Raw genomic sequence first — 18345 nt, forward strand, 5'->3', positions numbered from 1 at the left:
GAGGGTTTTTTTCCTGTTTTGTTTTCCTCTCTGTGTCACCCCTGACCAGAGTTTCCCCTGTACATTACTGAGGCTCTCGTTGGCTTGGAGCACGTGAGTCCAAAATGCTGCCAGATCCATAGGACAGCTTGGAAATGGGGAAAAAAAATTGATTTTCTCACTGTCATCTGCAGAAAAACATCTCTGAGTGAGATGGGGGCAAGTTTGACCTGGATGTAGAAGTTTTGTGGATGGAGTGTGAGAATAAGGATGAATTTCACTTCACTGTCCTCCACAGAAGAATATTCTGAATTTCTGAGCAGCTTGTATTAAATAATACAAGATAGAATAAAAATATAACATATGTAATATAGCATAACATTGAAATAATATATATGATACAATAAGATATAATTACACATAATATACACATTACACATTATATAGTGTAATATAATATGATATGATGTAAGATAAAATATAAAATATAATGTGATATAATATATATATAACATAATATATATATATATAACATAATTGGTATAATATGTTATTTATACAGTCTGTAGTTATAAAAAGACCTAATTCTCCCTTGTGGCAAGGCCTCTGGAAGTTGCTCAGGGGTTGGAAGCAAACAGAAATTCCTGTCTCAAAGGGAATCAGGACTCAGAGCAGGGGTATTTACACATTCCAGCATTTACTGCTGAATGTATTTAAATATTCAAAATTTATTTTAAACTTGTTGAGTATTAAACATGCTTGAGTGTTTAAAAAAACCTTGGGTTTCTAAATAACGTTAGGTTCTGCTTCTGTAGTTATTGAATGTAAATAGGTGATGTTTCCTATAAATACTTCAATCCAGAAAAGCTCATGAAATATCAACTTCAAGCAAAAATAACCCCTCATGTAAAATTAAATTAGCAAGTCCAGAGAATGCACTGTTTCTGTGTATAAAGCAGTCTGTGCTTTAAAAGCAGAACAGAGTAAAGTGATTGCTTTTAATTATAGTTTCCATGAAGTTAAACACAGCCAAAATGTTCTGACTCAATTTTATCAATGCATAAAGCATTAAGAATTATTGCTGAGCAGAAATACAGCCACTCAGGCAAAGAAATGTTCAGTAGGTGGAACTGCCAAAGCTTTGCAATCCCTCCTAAACTTCAGAGACTCATAGAATGGGTTGGGATGGAAGGGACCTTAAAAATCATCCAGATCCAACCCCAATTCCATGGGCAGGGACCCCTCCCACAGCCCAGGTTGCTCCAAGCCCCATCCAACCTGGGCTGAGACACTGCCAGGGATGGGGCAGCCACAGCTTCCTTGGGCACCCTGGGACAGGGGCTCAGCACCCTCACCCCAAACAATTTCTCCCTCCCATCTCCTCTCCATCTCCCCTCTTGCAGCTGGAAACCCTTCCCCCTCATCCCATCCCTCCAGACCCTTGTCCAAAGTCCCTCCCCAGCTTTCCTGGAGCCCCTTCAGGCACTGGAAGCTGCTCCAAGGGCTCCCCAGAACCTTCTCTTCTCCAGGCTGAACACCCCCAACTCTCTCAACCTATTCCAGGGTGTCCCCTAAGGACAGTCAGAGCTTGGAATGGTCTCCCATGGGGAGGGGGGGACTCCCCCACTTGGGGAAGTTTGAAATGTCAGCTCCAGGGGGTGCTGGGACAGCTCAGATCAACAAGAATAAAATTAAAAGGGTTGGAGCAGAGGAGCCTTGAGGTCCCTTCCCACCTGAGATTCTGGGATTATAAGATGTGAGGGATGAGCTTCTTTCTTTCTTTCACTGTTTTTCTCTGCTATGACACAGGGGATGTGGCTGCCCCATCCCTGGCAGTGTCTCAGCCCAGGTTGGATGGGGCTTGGAGCAACCTGGGCTGTGGGAGGGGTCCCTGCACATCCAGGGGTTGGAACTGGAGGAGCTGGAAGGTCCCTTCCAACCTGGCCTTCAAAATCTCCAGGCAGCCACAGCTTCCTTGGGCAACCTGGGACAGAGGCTCAGCACCCTCACACCAGACAATTTCTTCCAAGAATGTCATCTCCCTGTGCCCTCCTGCAGCTGGAAACCCTTCCCCCTCATCCCATCCCGCCAGGCCCTTGTCCAAAGTCCCTCCCCAGCTTTCCTGGAGCCCCTTCAGGCACTGGAAGCTGCTCCAAGGACTCCCCAGAACCTTCTCTCCTCCAGGCTGAACACCCCCAACTCTCTCAACCTGTTCCAGGCTCTCCCCACCCTCAAATTCCAGAATTTCTTCCCCATCTCCAACCTCAATCTCCCCTTTCTCTCCAAGTTTTAACCCATTTCCCTTCTCCTCTCCCTACCCCCCCGTGTCCAAAGCCCTCCCCCAGCTTTCTTGGAGCCCCTTCAGATATTGGAAGGTTGCTCTGAGCTCACCTGGGAGCCTCCTCTTCTCCAGGCTGAACAACCCCAACTTTTTTCACACAGCATCACTAAAACTGATTTTACTTAATTTCCCCCATCCCAGTCCTGGTTAAAATAAAGATCTGACATCCAATATCCATGTTTGAGGTTGATATTGAAAGAATAATTTGAAGAAAAGGGAAAGTCCACACCCTGGAATTCCTGAGTTGAACATTAACATCATTTCTGATTTACTTTAAAGATAATGAGCTGGGATTGGCTGACTACCTAATTGATTGGATTTTAATTTGAATAGAATTTTAAAATTAAGGGAATCAATTTGATTTGAAACTGAAAAAACAATTTTTTATTGTTTTTTTTACAATCAGGTAGCACTGTTTAAGCAAATAATTTCTACCAGTCAGATGAGAGCAGAAGTAAGACTTGCAAAAAGTGGCTGCTGTAGAAATATCTCTTTTTTTTACATTGCATTGAAAATAGGTATGAAATCAATTTCTCTGTGTCAAAGTTGATTCAAAATATGCTGGGTTTTTCTTAAGTTGGGTCACCTAATTTTTCTGTATTTCTAGTTATAATCAAATTCTAGATTTTTGGGAAAGTGGGATGTGAGTGGAGCTGCTGTGATGGCTGAGGAAATGAGGATGAGAGGGGAGGTACAGTAACAAAAATGCAAAAATTTATTGTGGTGAGAAGGTGAAAAGCTTTTAAAAAATAAGGTGAAAATTTTAAAAATAAAAATACTGGTGGCTTTTAATCTCTTGCTTTATAACAGAGAAGCCTAACACAAAAACATCAGATATTTGGAGCAGCAAAACTGTGTTCATTACTAACATCTAACAAAAAAAGCATTTTTAAGAGTCCTGTCCTTCCAAAAAGAAAACCAGAGATGGGAAAAACATCCACAACCTTTACTGTAACCCTGTCCTAGTATCTTCAGCATCAGCTGCTTCAAAAATCTGTGTGCAAAGGAGGTTTCAGAGGAGATTTCTTGCAGTAATGGTCACTGATCCCCCCAAAATATTCATTGAACCAGAATTAAAAATAAACAAGCCCCTAAAAACCAACTGGGTAAATTATTTCATGCATAGGGCTGGGCAAATGTTCCTTTCAGGGGTACTTTGAGCTTCAGTCACAGCAGGTGTTAGATAACAGCTTTAGTATTTGTTGGGATTTAAGTATTTTGCTATAAAAATTGGAGTTTTTAGTAAAAAAAAACCAAACATGATGACAGTGGGACTATTTTTCAGCCCAGATGATGTCAAAAAGTCCCAGGATCCTTTTTCATTGTTCAGATATTCCAGAACTATCTTTCTTGTGATGACTTTAAATCTAATTATTTTCTTTATTCCCTGCCTGTTGGGATGTTGCTTATCCTTCTGCAACCCCCATCACTCACCACTGTGAGATATTCATTTATTAGATTAAAAATCACAATGTGGTCATATAGGGCAGCAAAAGTAGGTTGATTTGGTTTAGGTTTATCTCAATATTCATTCAGAAGTTTATGTAACCTTTTGATAGTGGATGTAGGTCCTTTTTTATTCTTTGGAGTGATAAAAAAACCACCCTGCATGCCACTAACTTTTTTTTTTTTTAAAGATGATTGGTGTCCTGTTAGTGATGTTGAAAATGTACAGAGATGCCAATCAGTCCTAGCTTGCTCTTGGCTAAACAAAATTAAATTAATTCTACAACTGGAGACCAAAATGAGCACCACTTGGCTCACAATTTTCTCAAAACTGCTGTTATTTAGCACTCAGCTGTGTGAAAAAATGTCATGCATGTTGATGCCCATGTTGTGCTTGCTTTCCACCCTTGCCATGGTGATTTTCACCTCTTGAAAAGAACTGGTTTGGATTTTTAGGTGTGTTTTGTGTTGGCCATTTGCATGCAAAAAATGTTTTCTGCTTTTTTTTTCGTGAAGCAAATTGCTTTGGGTTTTTAAGCAACAACAACAAAAAAAAAAAAAAGCAGCTTTTTAGGCTCAGGAGCCCAACTTCTTTTTTGCTCTGTGCATGTGCCATCTGCATCCAGATATAGCTGCAGAAATAAGGGAATGCAAGCTGGGTGTTTGCCCCTGTCAAAAGGCAACTTCTGCACCTGCAACAACATTTCAGACAAAAATGGAGAAGTGCCTTGTGTCTGGAGACTGAATTTGTTAATTTGAGCAGCAGCATTGCCAGCCCCTAAGCTCTTTAGCTGCTTGGAGTCATCTTGTGCTTTCTCTTGGTTTGCTGATTGAATTTTTAGCACTAAACACTGCTTTCCCTGTAACCCAAACCCTGAAAGAGCAGCAGGATGCCCTTCTATCTTTAGCTCAGGTTTTTGGGCTCTTCCTTCATTCCTTGGCCATAGTGGTTTTGGTTTTCTTCTTTTTTGGAAGAGGTTAAATTGAGTCATTGGCCATCTTGCCACCACCAAGTTACAGTCCTGAAAAACACTTCAGCAAGAGCTTAATTTAGGAAATTGGCTTGGGACCAGACACTTTGGTTGCCCCACCTTCTTCTCTACACTTGATTTTTTTATGCCTCCAGCAGATAAACCTCTGGTTTAGCATCTTTTTTCATAGCTGCTTAAATGGCAGTGGTGTTTGTGGTTCTTATTGATAAAATCCTCTTACTTATCTTTACCTGAGGACCTGACTTTTCAAGTTACCCTTGAAATCCTCAGTTCTCTTCCATGCCAAGCTCTTCCTGCTCTTCCAAGCTCTTCCTGCTGCTCCTCTGCTTCAGAATCCCTCCTCAGCCATCAGGTGAGGTTCCTCCCTGTGACACCAGCTCCATTTATTCAGAAAACATTCCAGGTTCTGATGGGTTTAAAACCTTTCTCCTTGCCCTCTCACCATTCAGAGCATCCCCACTGCTCTCCCTGCTCCTGGCCAGATGAGGACTCCCTCTTTTCAGCTGCTTCCCCAGGAGACCAAATTTTGCCTCTAGATCTCATCTTCTCCTTCTGCCTCTATTTCTGGGATCCACACAGACCAGAGCTCTGGGTTCCTCCCCAACTCTTTTTTATCATCCCATTTTATATATATATATATATATATATATATATTTAGGCCTTTCAACAAGGATGAGGCCTGCTTGGATACAATAGTTCTTGATGGAAGCTGATACAACCCCTCTGATCCAAGAACACTTCATTTTTATTTTTTTTTTTAGTACACCCTCAGGAGTAGCCACAAAGTTTGCATTCATTTTTTCTGGTCGAGTGCTTTTTGATCAATAAGATTAAAACACACTTGGGATAGCAGGGAAGGTTATCAAGAAGTCTGGATTCCTCATGAAAATGAGAGGCTGAGAGTTGGAGCAAAACCAGTGGGAACGTGGAAGATTTGCTGGGAGGTGTTTGAGCTGGGGAGAGGCAACATCCAACCATTTGTGTCCAGTTTGGGGGCACCTCAATGCCAAAAAAATCACAGAACCACAGAAAGTGAGGGGTTGGAAGGGACCCCAAGAAATCATTGAGTGCAACCCCCCTGCCAGAGCAGGGTCACCTCCAGCAGGTGACACAGGGACACATCCAGGGGGGGGTTTGAATGTCCCCAGAGAAGGAGACTCCACAAGCTCCCTGGGCAGCCTGGGCCAGGGCTCCCTCACCTCACAGGGAAAAAATTCTTCCTAATATTTCTATGGAACCTCCTGTGCTCCAGTTTGTACCCATTGCCCCTTGTCCTGTCACTGGGCATCACTGTGGAGTTCTTAAATACCAGTGAGAGAGAAGTTATCAAAGGCAGAGCAACACAACACAGAATCACAGAAAGTAAGGAAGGGACCCCAAAAGATCATTGAGTGCAACCCCCCTGCCAGAGCAGGGTCACCTCCAGCAGGTGACACAGGGACACATCCAGGAGGGGTTTGAATGTCCCCAGAGAAGGAGACTCCACAACCTCCCTGGGCAGCCTGGGCCAGGGTTTTGTCATCCTCACAGAAAAAAACTTTTTATGTTTACAGGGAACCTCCTGTGCTCCAGTTTGCACCCATTGCCCCTTGTCCTGTCACTGGACATCCCTGAGAAGCTCCTGGCTCCATCCTCCTGGCTCTCTCCCCTTCCATATTTCTAAACATTCCTGAGCTCACCCCTCATTCTCCTCTTCTCCAAGAGCCCCTCAGCTCCCTCAGCCTTTCCTCACCAGGAGATGTTCCACTCCCTCCATCCCCTTGGTGCCTCTGCCCTGGACTCTCTCCAGCAGTTCCCTGTCCTTCTGGAACTGAGGGGCCCAGAACTGGACACAAGATTCCAGATGTGGCCTCCCCAGGACACAGAGGAGGAGAACAAAAGGACATTGAGGTGTTGGGGCAAGTCCAAAGAAAGGCAACAGAGCTGGGGGAGGGTTTGGAAAACATCCCCTGTGAGGACCTACTGAGTCTGGGGAAAGGGGGCTGAGAAGAGACCTTATCCCTCTTTACAAATACCTGGAAGAAAATTGTTTTGAGACTGGGGTTGGTCTCTTCTCACTGGTGACAGATGACAGGACCGGGGGAGATGGCCTCAAGTTGCATCAGGGGAGATTTAGGTTCAGGATTTAGGATCAGGAGAAACTTCTTTACAGAAAGGGTTGTTAAGCACTGGAACAGACTCCCCAGGGAGGTGATGGAGTCTCCATCCCTGAATGTGTTTAAAAATCATCTGGAAGTGGTGCTTGGGGACATGGTTTAGTGGTGGGTGATCAGAAATAGGGTAATAGGATTAGGATGAGGTTGGGCTCTTGATCTTGAAGTTCTTTCCCATCCTGAGCAATTCTGCTCAGATTTGCAACTCTGAAAGGCTCAGCTGGAAGCTTTGCAAAAGTCAACAAAGCAGCTGTACAAAAAACTGCTTACTCCAGTAAGCTGGGAACAAAACCTGAGGTCAGATGTTATCTTAAAGATTGGATGTGCCTAAATAAATCCACGTGTTTGTCCTCTTGATGTTTTGCAATCACCCAGTGGAGTCCTTTGACGTCAGCAGTGGAAGAGGTCAAAGAGTCATGAAGAGACAAAGAGTCAGACAAAGCCATCTCAGTCCCAGCAGGTGAAAACCAATTTAATCCTGAGCCTGAGGAGGTGGCTGAAGGAGCTGTACCTGTCTCTTCCTTGGGAGGAAGCTTTTGCCTTCCTGCCTTGCCATGTACTGACAGCAGACTTCAAATTTTCCTCCTCCTCTTCTGAGCTGCTCTGCATCTTGTCTAACAGTTCCCTTTACTTGGAAAACAGCATTTCCATGGGTTCTGTGGCTCTGTCCTGCTCCAGTGGGTGAACTTCATGAATATGTTGGTTTCTGGTTTGGAGCTAAAATATCTTGAGATCTCATACTGGGTTGTAAAAGCCTCTTGGGGGTTTAGTTCCTTCTCTGTGAGCAGCACAGGGATGCCAGCACCCCTCTGCCCCTCTTTTGATGTCTTCTAATGCATAAATTCAGGCATTCTGGGGTTCCCAACACCAGAAGGAGATGGAGGTGTTGGAGTGAGTCCAGAGGAGGCCATGAAGATGCTCAGAGGGTTGGAGCAGCTCTGGAGCCAGGGGGAAAGAGTTGGGGGTGTTCAGCCTGGAGAAGAGAAGGTTCTGGGGAGACCTTGGAGCAGCTTCCAGTGCCTGAAGGGGCTCCAGGAAAGCTGGGGAGGGACTTTGGACATGGGAATGGAGTGATGGGATGAGGAGGAACAGTATAAACTGGAAAAAAGGGAGATTGAGCTGAGATATTAGAAGAAATTCTTGAATTTGAGGGTGCTGAGCCCCTGTCCCAGGTTGCCCAAGGAAGCTGTGGCTGCCCCATCCCTGGCAGTGTCTCAGCCCAGGTTGGATGGGGCTTGGAGCAACCTGGGCTGTGGGAGGGGTCCCTGCCCATGGCAGTGGGTCAGAACCAGTTGATCTTGAAGGTCCCTTCCAACCCAGTCTGGTCTGTCCTTCTTTCCTGACAAGCTGAAGCCCTGGAAGCTTCTTGGCTGAAGTAACAGCAGCACAAAAAAGATGCAGAAAGTGGCCCAAGAGTCACCTGAAGCATGAGAACATTTCAGAGCCCTGTGGTGGGTGTGTGAGTGTGTGCAGGGGGTTTCTTTTTTCCCCTGTCTTGCCTTTACTGCTGAAAATCATCTCTTTGACAACCCTTGCATCCCCTAACCCCCAGCTCCCTTGTACTACAGGGATGAATAAGAATAAAAGCCAGATTCAGTTTTGATGCAAAGGAGCTTAGCTGAACAAAATCAGGAGCTGAACCAATTTTTGCCTCATTTTCAATTAAATCCTCTGATAGGATGTTAGCATAAATTGGTATTATTACCTCTCCCATGGGAGCAGTGTAATCTAAAGGCATAAAAATCATGCTCACAAAATCACTTTGGTTTGCTTCCCAGTAGCAATGTCTTTGCTCCTCTCTGTACCTACAACTGGTATTAAAATTATTTCCCTTCTTTGACACAGATCTTACCACTTTTTCTGCTAAAATACCTGCTAAAGACCAGCTCAGATCCTGCAGCAGCTGGAGGCTTCTCACCCAGCCTGAAAATGATGCTCAGAGGGTTGGAGCAGCTCTGGAGTGAGGAGACTGAGAGAGTTGGGGTTGTTGAGTCTGGAGAGGAGAAGGCTCCAAGGAGAGCTCAGAGCAACCTTCCTAGATCTGAAGGGGCTCCAGGAAAGCTGGGGAGGGACTTGTGAGGATGTCAGGGAGGGACAGGACATGGGGAATGGATTCAAACTGGAGGAGGGGAGATGGAGATTGGAAGTGAGGAAGAAGTTCTTCACCAGGAGGGTGGGGAGAGCCTGGCACAGGTTGTCCAGAGAGGTGGTGGAAGATTCCCCATCCCTGGAAGTTTTTAAGGGCAGGTTGGATGGGGCTTGGAGAAACCTGGGCTGTGGGAGGGGTTCCTGCCCATGCAGGGGTTGGAATTGGATGATCTCAAAGGTCCCTTCCAACCCTGAAAATTCCATGATTCTTGGAAAATACCTCCTTGTCTTTCTGCTTTCTTCCCATTTTCCTGCTAGCTAACCTTGAATTTCTGCCTACTTCTGGGGTCTTCTTGGGTTTCAAGCTACACCTGATGAACAAAAATCCTCTCTCTTGAGATACAGAGAGTGAGAGCAAGAAATTCATGGCCTCATCTTTCCTTTCACACTTGTATACAGCCTCTGTTTTGAGCAGCACTGAGCACCCTCTCTCTTTTGGGGTGTTCATTTATAAAGGGATTTTTTTTTCTGGTTGATCTCAACAGTTGTGCAAGGTTTTTGTCAACCCGAGGAGGATTTAGGAATAAAAATTAATGCAGGGTGTGAGTATTTGGGTAGGGAGGTGTGAATGAGTCAGCAAGTCCTTCAGGAAAAGGAATTGTTCCTGAGGATCCCTTTTGGAACATTAATTGTTTAATTAATTTAAATTAGAGAAATCACTAAATTTATGTTGTAAGAATCTTTTCTGTTATACCAAAAGTCCACCCTGGGCAGGTGTGGTGAACAGAATGTCTTCCCCAGAGCTATTTTTACTGATGGAAAGTGCAGAAGATTGTCTCAGAAAAAAATCATAGTATCACAGACTGATTGAGGTTGGAAGGGACATCTGGAACTCACCCAAGTCCACATTCAGTTGCCCAGGACCTTGCCCAGGTGGCTTTTAAATATCTGCAAGGATGGAGACCCCACAACCTCTTTGGGCAACCTGGTCACTTGTACAGGAAAAAAAGCATCCCAGGATGTTCAGGGGGAACCTCCTGGGTTTCAGTTTGTGTCCTGCCTCTGGCTTCCACTGGGAAGAGCCTGACACCATTTTGAACCCTGCCTTCCCATATTTAGGAATATTGATGAGATCCCTCTGAGTTTTCCCCAGACTGAAGCAGTCCCAGCTCTCTCAGCCTCTTTTCATTGGAGGATGCTGCAGCCTCTTCATCATCTTCATGGCCCTTTCTTGGACCCTCTCCAGCTGAATCATTTTTAAGTTACTTATCCTCATGCAGGATGTGTGCCATAAATGTGTCCAGAATACCCACAGATCAATCCTAGAATGGTTTGGGTTGGAAGGGACCTTCAAAATTTCCAGTTCCAACCCCCTGCCATGGGCAGGGACCCCTCCCACAGCCCAGGTTGCTCCAAGCCCCATCCAACCTGGTCTTCAACAATTCCAGGGATGAGACATAATTTTCTTTTTTTTTTTTCAGAAAGGTTAGGAATGATTTAAGTAATAAATTAAGTAATAAAATTAAGTAATAAATTTAAATAATAGAAAGTCTGACTGCAGAGTTGCAGATGGCTTCTGTTCACTATGTAGGCAATGGAGAACTACAGGTGGGGGTGGGTAATTAAATGTTTTTTGTTATTGACACAATAAAAGCAGGAATACGATGAAATGATATCAAAAAAAACAGCATTTGGAATCATGGAATGGTTTGGCTTGGAAGGGACCTTAAAGGACACTTAATGGCCAGGGACACTTCCCACTGGACCAGGTTGCTCAAGGCTTCATCCAACCTCTCCTTCAACACCTCCAGGGATGGGGCAGCCACATCCTCCCTTGGCAACCTATTCCAGTGTCTTACTGCCCTTCTGGTGAAGGATTTCATCCTGATATTTAACCTAAACCTCCCCTTTTTCAGTTTAAAACCATTACCCTGTGTCCTGGCACTGTCCTCTTTGGGGAAAGTTTAATTTTGAAATTTGAGTTGCTGATCAGGAACTGCTGTGGTGTTGCAAAAGCTGGCACTGTGCTTTGATCAGAAGTGACAAAGAATGAGCCTGGATGGCCAATTGCATCATATTTACCTTTCATCTTTGCTTCCTACAACCCATTTCTAAGAAATCAGGTGACTTCCTTGTTAGGTTTTATCTCTTTGAGAGAGTCCAGGGGTGCAAGAGTGGTTTCAGTTTCAGGCATCGTGAAAATCTTGCATCCTGCTAGAACTGTGTCTGGGGCTCAGTGTCCCACTCATCTTCCTGGAGCAGTTGGGCTCTGACTCCTTGTGAACTCAGATTTGCTTTCAAAGTTCACAGAATCACAGAAAGTGAGGGGTTGTGTCAGGGTTTAATACTGGCCTGGCAATTAAACCAATTAACAGCTGCTCTCTATTAATCCCCCTCCCTGATAAAGAAAGGAGAGAGAAGAAGGGAGAGAGACTGATGGGTTGGGAACTGAACTACACAGCTTTAAAGAAACAGGAATGAGAAATAGGAAAAATGACTCAATCTATACAAATAGACAGGAAAATGGATCCCAGGTTCCTCCCCCCTTTCCCCCAATAACTCTCAGGTCACCACCCAGGCTGCAGGGCAGCCCTGGGAAAATCCAGGCTGGAATCCTGGAGTCAGCAGCAGTTGGGAGCTGGAGGCAGGAACACACAGATTCAGGCTGGGATGGATCAGGAGCACAGGCAGAGGAAGGGATGGGATCCTCCCAGGATGCCCAAGCAAAGAGGGAGAGGGGAAGAAGGGGAAGCAGGAAGGGGTTTGAGCCTGGGGATCCCTCCAATTTCTCCTGAGGATGAGGTGGATGGGATGGAATCCTCTGTTTGCTCAATTCTGGCATCTCTCTTGTCCCTTCCTCCCCAAAGGAGGGTTCCAGGTGGGACCTCTTGACTCCTTTTCTCCTTCTGGAGGGCAAAATGTTGCTCAGAGCTGAGCAGTGTCCCTGGTTCTGCACCCCAGGCTCCAGCTGGAACTGTAACCATGGAGTGGGATCAGTCCCAGCAGCAGCCACTGCCTGAGAAACTTGCTGTTCATTTCAGCAGTGCAGCTGCTTACAAGAGACTCAGCTGGAAGCAAAAGGCCAAGGCAGAAAATCCCCTTTATCCTGCCCCAAACCAGGACAGGTTGGAAGGGACCCCAAAAGATCATTGAGTGCAACCCCCCTGCCAGAGCAGGGTCACCTCCAGCAGGTGACACAGGGACACATCCAGGGGGGGTTTGAATGTCCCCAGAGGAGACTCCACAACCTCCCTGGGCACCTTATCCCAGGGCTCCAATTCTAGTTGGCTTTCCAGGTGGTGGGACCATTCCAAAATCCCAAAGGAAGAGCATTATTATTTTTCTCCAGTCTTTCTTGTTTTGTCTGAAACAAGGTGACAGATGCCACCTCAAGTCATCCTGTACCTAAATATCACCATCTCCCCAGGTGTAGCCCCCCCCAAGGTCTAGGTCAGGACTCATTCTCCTGTTTTTTTCTCTTCCAGAGTCGACAACTGGAATCAGAAACTGGGACCACTGAGGAGCACAGCCTCAACAAGGAGGCTCGGAAATGGGCAACCCGGGTGGCTCGTGAGCACAAAAACATCATCCACAGCCAGAGGGTAGGTTCAGAAAACATCCACTCACACAACTTCTTTGCTGCAGGTCCCCATTTCCTGAAAAGAAGAGGTGCTGCAAGCACTAAGGAATTATTTTTGTCCTCTTAGCCCTCTGGGCAAGCTGTCATTTTCCTCTTGTTTTTTTCTTGGTGTAGTAGACCCAAAGTGCCAGGTTAGCAGCTCCTCAAACCTTTTTGGTTTGATACATTTTGTTATTCCCAAATAAATCTAGGTTACATCCTCTGCTTTACTGCAGAAAACTTACAGACCTAACTCTGCCCCACGTAGCATCCCTCTGGTCAAGCTGAAGTTTCAGGGATCCTCTTTTCTCCATTCTATCATGTTTATATTACCTATAGAAAAAAAAATATATTTTATTACCTATAGAAAAAAAATATTTAAAATAAAATCCCCATTTGGATTCCTAAAGCCTTTTCAACACCAGGAAAATCCACAAGTAATGCACATTAAATCTTAGGTGAAGAATTTAATGCTTTGTGTCTTCACACCAAACCAAGTGTGTAGTGATAAATTTATTTCTAAACATGTGGCTCAACACAGAAGAACCTAGGGCTGTATTTGAATGTCCCTTTGGTCAACAGGTTCCTTAAAAATCTACAGCAAAGCTCTCGTGCTCTTGTTCAGAGAGTGGTGTGACTGCAGCTGACTTCTTGTGTTGACTTTTGCCTAAAAACATCTGTTTCATAACTTGCTTAGACTAAATCAGATAAAGAGGATGGTGTCTAAACTACAGATCTCTGATATTTCATGCTGACCAGGAAGGGGAGACCTGACTTCTAGATCCACTTCAATATTTACAGATTGGAGCCATCCCACTCAGGGATTTCCAATATATCCAATATATCCAATTATCCAGTTATCCATATATCCAATTCTTTGGATATAGAAGGACACAGATCTGTTGGAACAAGTCCAGAGGAGGACCACAAAACTGAGCACCTCTGCTCCAAGGAGAGGCTGAGGGAGCTGGGAATGTTCAGCCTGAGGAAGAGGAGATTTTGGGGGATTTCCCAGCTTCCAGTACCTGAAGGGAACCTCCAGGAAGGCTGCAGAGGGACTTTTGATACCAGTGTCCAACAGGACAAGGGGAGATGGTTTTACACTGAAGGAGAAGAGGTTTAGACTGAATCTTAGGAAGTTCTTCAGTATGGGGGTGGTGAGACTCTGGAACAGATTGCCCAGAGAAGTTGTGGATGCCTGGAGGTGATCAAGGTCAGGCTGGATGAGACCTTGAGCATCCTTGTCTGGATGAGAGGTGTCCCTGCCCGTGGCACAGGGTTGGAACTGGGTGATCTTTAAAGTCCCTTCCAACCCAAGCCATTCTGTGATCCTAAATCCCAACAACACGAGTTGATTCCTACCACAACATCCATGTTTTCATGAAGATGTTGCAATAGTCCCCTAAGTGGAATTTCCATGTGAAATAACATGTTTTCACATGGTCTTTTGACTTGGTTATTGCATTTTTTTTTCCTGGAAAGGGCTGTTGTCAGTCAAGTCAGCATCTAATCAAACAATAATTTCTCTGACTTGTCATAAATATTTATCATGTTGATGACTTGCTAGCATTTACCCCATCTGGGCTGTGTTTTCTTTTTCCTGACAGACACTTGAAGAGCTGGAATGCCATGGGCCTGTGATGTCTGAGCAAACCCGAGCAGAGCTGGAGCAGAAAATAGATGAAGCCAGAGAGAGCATTCGTAAGGCTGAGGTGAGATGGGAATTATTTTGGTCTGGTCAGCTTCATACCACCAAAGGATTTATGCTACAGTTATTGAATATTTTTGTGTGTGTGGAAATGTAAGCTTTTTGCACAAAACAAAAAAATCAGGGAGTTTTAGGATGCTGATTTTTCCCCTTTATTTCATATTTCTCAAATCACTTGATGAAAGACTTGAGATGGGGAGAGTAATATTAGAAAAGCTCCTGGTGAAAAGTGATTAAATTTGCTGCATTTTCCACTGTTGGGCACAGGTCAAGAATCTCTATATTTTGTGGCTTTGTCTTAAATAGAGGAAAAACAATCCCAAGTTTATTGCTTTCCTTCTGCTTGAAGGAGCTGCCACCAGTTGGACTGGATGACCTTGAAGGTCTCTTCCAATCAAAGACATTTTGTGAAATAATCTTTCTATCTTCTTCTGCTTTTGAGATACTTTTCAAAAGGTATGAAAGCTGTTAAGAAAGGCTCAGGAAAAGATAAACCATCTTCATACTTGACTGCCAGTGTTGGGTTGGGAAAAGTTCACATTTCATGGCCAGTGATTCAAAAAACCTATTGCAAGCAACAGGAACTAATCTATTAGTTTTCAGCTGAGTGGGTTGCTTAATTAAAACTGCAGAGCAAATGTAATTGTTTCAGTTAAGTGCTTCTCATATCACTAAATATTTTAGAGTACCTGTTGTAATTAGGAATGTGATTTACAGTTCAAGAGGTTAGAAAATACCAAGTAAAAATATTCCTCCCAGTGGTGTGGTAAATGTTGGGCTTTCTTTTTAAAAAAAATCCTGGATATGCTGTCTTAACAGAAAGTTATTTTAAAGAAAGAAGTTTTTAAAATGCAATAGCCTTTTATTTTGAGTAAGTGTTTCAAACAGTCTGTACTCCAAAGCACCTCAGTGTCTGTTTAATTAATGATTAAGTATCCAAGGACAGAGAGCATGAGAATGAGTGGTAAAAGCATCAGCAGAAACAAATGAAATCAGGCTAAGAAGTTGCAGGGAAGAAGATTCCTCCACAAAAATAGTGTAAAAACTGCAAATTAAGCTGGTCTGGGACTGAAGTGCTTGCAAGCCTTAAGAAGTTCACAAGGCCAAGTGCAAGGTTCTGCCCCTGGGGGGAGGAATCCCAAGGATAACAGAGGTTGGGAGGAGAAAGGATGGAGAGAAGCCCTGAGGAGAAGGATTTGGGGGTGGTGGTGGAGCAGAAGCTGAAGATGAGCCCAGAACCCTCCCAGGTCCTGGGGGCATCAGAAAAACACAGAGAGCATTGAGGGAGGGGATTCTCCCCCTCTGCTCTGCTCTGCTGAGACCCCCCCTGGAGTCCTGTGTCCAGTTGTGGAGTCCCCAGCATCAGAAGGACACAGAGCTCCTGGAAGGTGTCCAGAGGAGCCACTGAAATGCTCAGAGGGCTGAGCAGCTCCCTGGGAAGCCAGGCTGAGGGATTGGGGGTGTTCAGCCTGGAGAAGAGGAGGCTCCCAGGTGAGCTCAGAGCAACCTTCCAATATCTGAAGGGGCTCCAAGAAAGCTGGGGGAGGGCTTTGGACACGGGGGGGTAGGGAGAGGAGAAGGGAAATGGGTTAAAACTTGGAAAGAAAGGGGAGATTGAGGTTGGAGATGGGGAAGAGATTCTGGAATTTGAGGGGGGGGAGAGCCTGGAACAGGTTGAGAGAGTTGGGGGTGTTCAGTCTGGAGGAGAGAAGAGGGAGAGGGAGAGGGAGAGGGAGAGGGAGAGGAAGAAGAGGAAGAGGAAGAGGAAGAGGAAGAGGAAGAGGAAGAGAAGGAGGAGAAGGGGAAGAAGAAGAAGAAGGAGGAGAAGGAGAAGGAGAAGGAGAAGGAGAAGGAGAAGGAGAAGGAGAAGGAGAAGGAGAAGGAGAAGGAGAAGGAGAAGGAGAAGGAGAAGGAGAAGGAGAAGGAGAAGGAGAAGGAGAAGGAGAAGGAGAAGGAGAAGGAGAAGGAAGGTTCTGGGGAGACCTAGGAGTAGCTTCCAGTGCCTGAATGGCTCCAGGAAAGCTGGGGAGGGACTTTGGACAAGGCCATGGAGGGATGGGACAAGGAGGGAGAGTTTCAAACTGAAAAGTGAGGGGTTTAGACTACATATTAAGAAGGAATTCTGTGCTGTGAGGGTGCTGAGCCCCTCTCCCAGGTTTCCCAAGGAAGCTGTGGCTGCCCCATCCCTGGCAGTGTCTCAGCCCAGGTTGGATGGGGCTTGGAGCAACCTGGGCTGTGGGAGGGGTCCCTGCCCATGCAGGAGTTGGAACTGGAGGAGCTGGAAGGTCCCTTCCAACCCAAACTATTCTATGATTCTATGAAATAAATCTGGAATCTGAACAAAAAGATAACGTGTGACCTTGGGGAGTAAATAATTGACCATAATATTATATATATATTTTATTATATATGTTACATTTTATTATATATTTTAATATATATACATATTTTAGAAAAAAATATATATGAAATCTCAACCAAACCCTGCAGTGTGCTCCAGAAGGCAGCAGTCTTTTCCAAAAGCAGCAGGAGGGATGCAGCTCCATCAGGAAACACACTGGGCAAGAAGAGCACAGCCAGGAAAATGATTCTGAAAAGCAGCAAAGGGGGAAAAAATAGCATGTAGGTCTCTGCTCTGATGAGGAGCAACTGCAGAGTGATATCTGTGCACCCTTGTAAACACCAAACAGTGCTATTTTCACTGATTTTCCTCCTTTTGGTGCAAGATTGGAACTGTGTAATTCAGAGCCATGCAGTTGTCTCTGAGTTTTTGAATGGGAGATGTGTAAATCCCTTTGTGTTTGTGACCTTTTTGTCTTGCCAGAGAAGTTATTTCTGGTGCAGGACATTTTCTAAACCACTCTGCTTCATGAATTCAGTATTATTTTCACCTTTTATTTAAGAATGTACTTCACTTAGGGATTTACTTTTCCTGATGTACATGAAGTTTCAACCTTTTTTAATCCCCATTTTTTCAAGTGGCACTAGTAAGTAATTTCAAGACCATTAATAAGACATGAGAGATTTTTTGCACACGTAGGAACCATAGAAGAAAAAACTATGTAAGCTCTGAGTAATATTTTTTTCCTTCCTAAGGCAGTTATAATTCTTTCCAGTGTGTAAAAATCAAATATTTGCATCATTCCTACATATTTCAGTGCAATTGACTCAGCTGGAATTGCTGGTGATTAGGCAGGGGGATGCTATTTGTGGCAAAATATCCAGGCATGGATTTAGGCTGTAGAAAAGATGTAGAATTCCCTTTTCCCTGGACTCCTGCACTGTGCTTGGGACAAGGAGCTGGGACTCAATTTTTTTGTGAAAAAGAGCTTGGAAAGTGGAAAGAGAAAGATTGCACAGGCTCTGAGGCTGAGGGAATTGGGAATGTTCAGTTTGGAGAAGAGGAAGTATTTAAAAACCATCCAGATGAGGCACTTCAGGACATTCTCACCCCCAGGTATGGGCAGGGTGATGTAGATATTGATAAATATATTTTATTTCTTTTATTGGTGAGGAGTTGTTGACCATTGGAGGTGGTGATCTTAGAGGTTTTCTCCAGCCATGAGAATTCTGTGATTTTTGTGACAACAGTAAGGAATGGCTGTGAGTCCAGCCTGCTGGATAAATCTGATTTATCTTTCAACTGTTGGAGACAAAAAATTATTGTGTGTAGAAGAAATAAAGTGAAACAAAACCCAAAGCTTATTTCCTTGGTTGTTATAATCCTTCTTTCAGGATTCTGGACCCTGAGGCTGGGTTACATGAATTCTTCTTCCTCCCCTCTTATTTTTATCAGCCTAAAAACTCCAGTGCCTGGTGTGAGTCCCAAGGCTGAAATAATTTATCTCAGTGCTGATGGGAGATTTCCCATTTGTGCTCAGGTCTGTGCTCAGGGAAGGGCTTGGGCCCTGCACAGTGATTAATCCCATTTCCACTTCATTACAGGGGGATGTGTTTTGTGTCATCATTAGGATGTCTACAACTCTCCAGAGAGAATTTGTACCAGATAAGATTTGATT

The 18345-nt window shown here is 44.5% G+C and overlaps 1 protein-coding gene across 3 annotated transcripts in view; it reads left to right on the top strand.

The window, feature by feature from the left end:
• The window catches only part of FCHSD2 (FCH and double SH3 domains 2), a 239321-nt gene that overhangs the window by 190276 nt on the left and 30700 nt on the right, over positions 1-18345 (top strand). For all 3 annotated transcript variants that reach the window (XM_071763988.1, XM_071763904.1, XM_071764071.1), the window contains 2 exons: positions 12485-12601; positions 14226-14330. In XM_071763988.1, the coding sequence (XP_071620089.1) occupies positions 12485-12601; positions 14226-14330 (222 nt within the window). The remainder of the gene's footprint in view (positions 1-12484; positions 12602-14225; positions 14331-18345) is intronic.

This window comes from Heliangelus exortis, chromosome 1, assembly GCF_036169615.1.
Source record: "Heliangelus exortis chromosome 1, bHelExo1.hap1, whole genome shotgun sequence".
Classification (NCBI taxonomy): Eukaryota; Metazoa; Chordata; class Aves; order Apodiformes; family Trochilidae; genus Heliangelus; species Heliangelus exortis.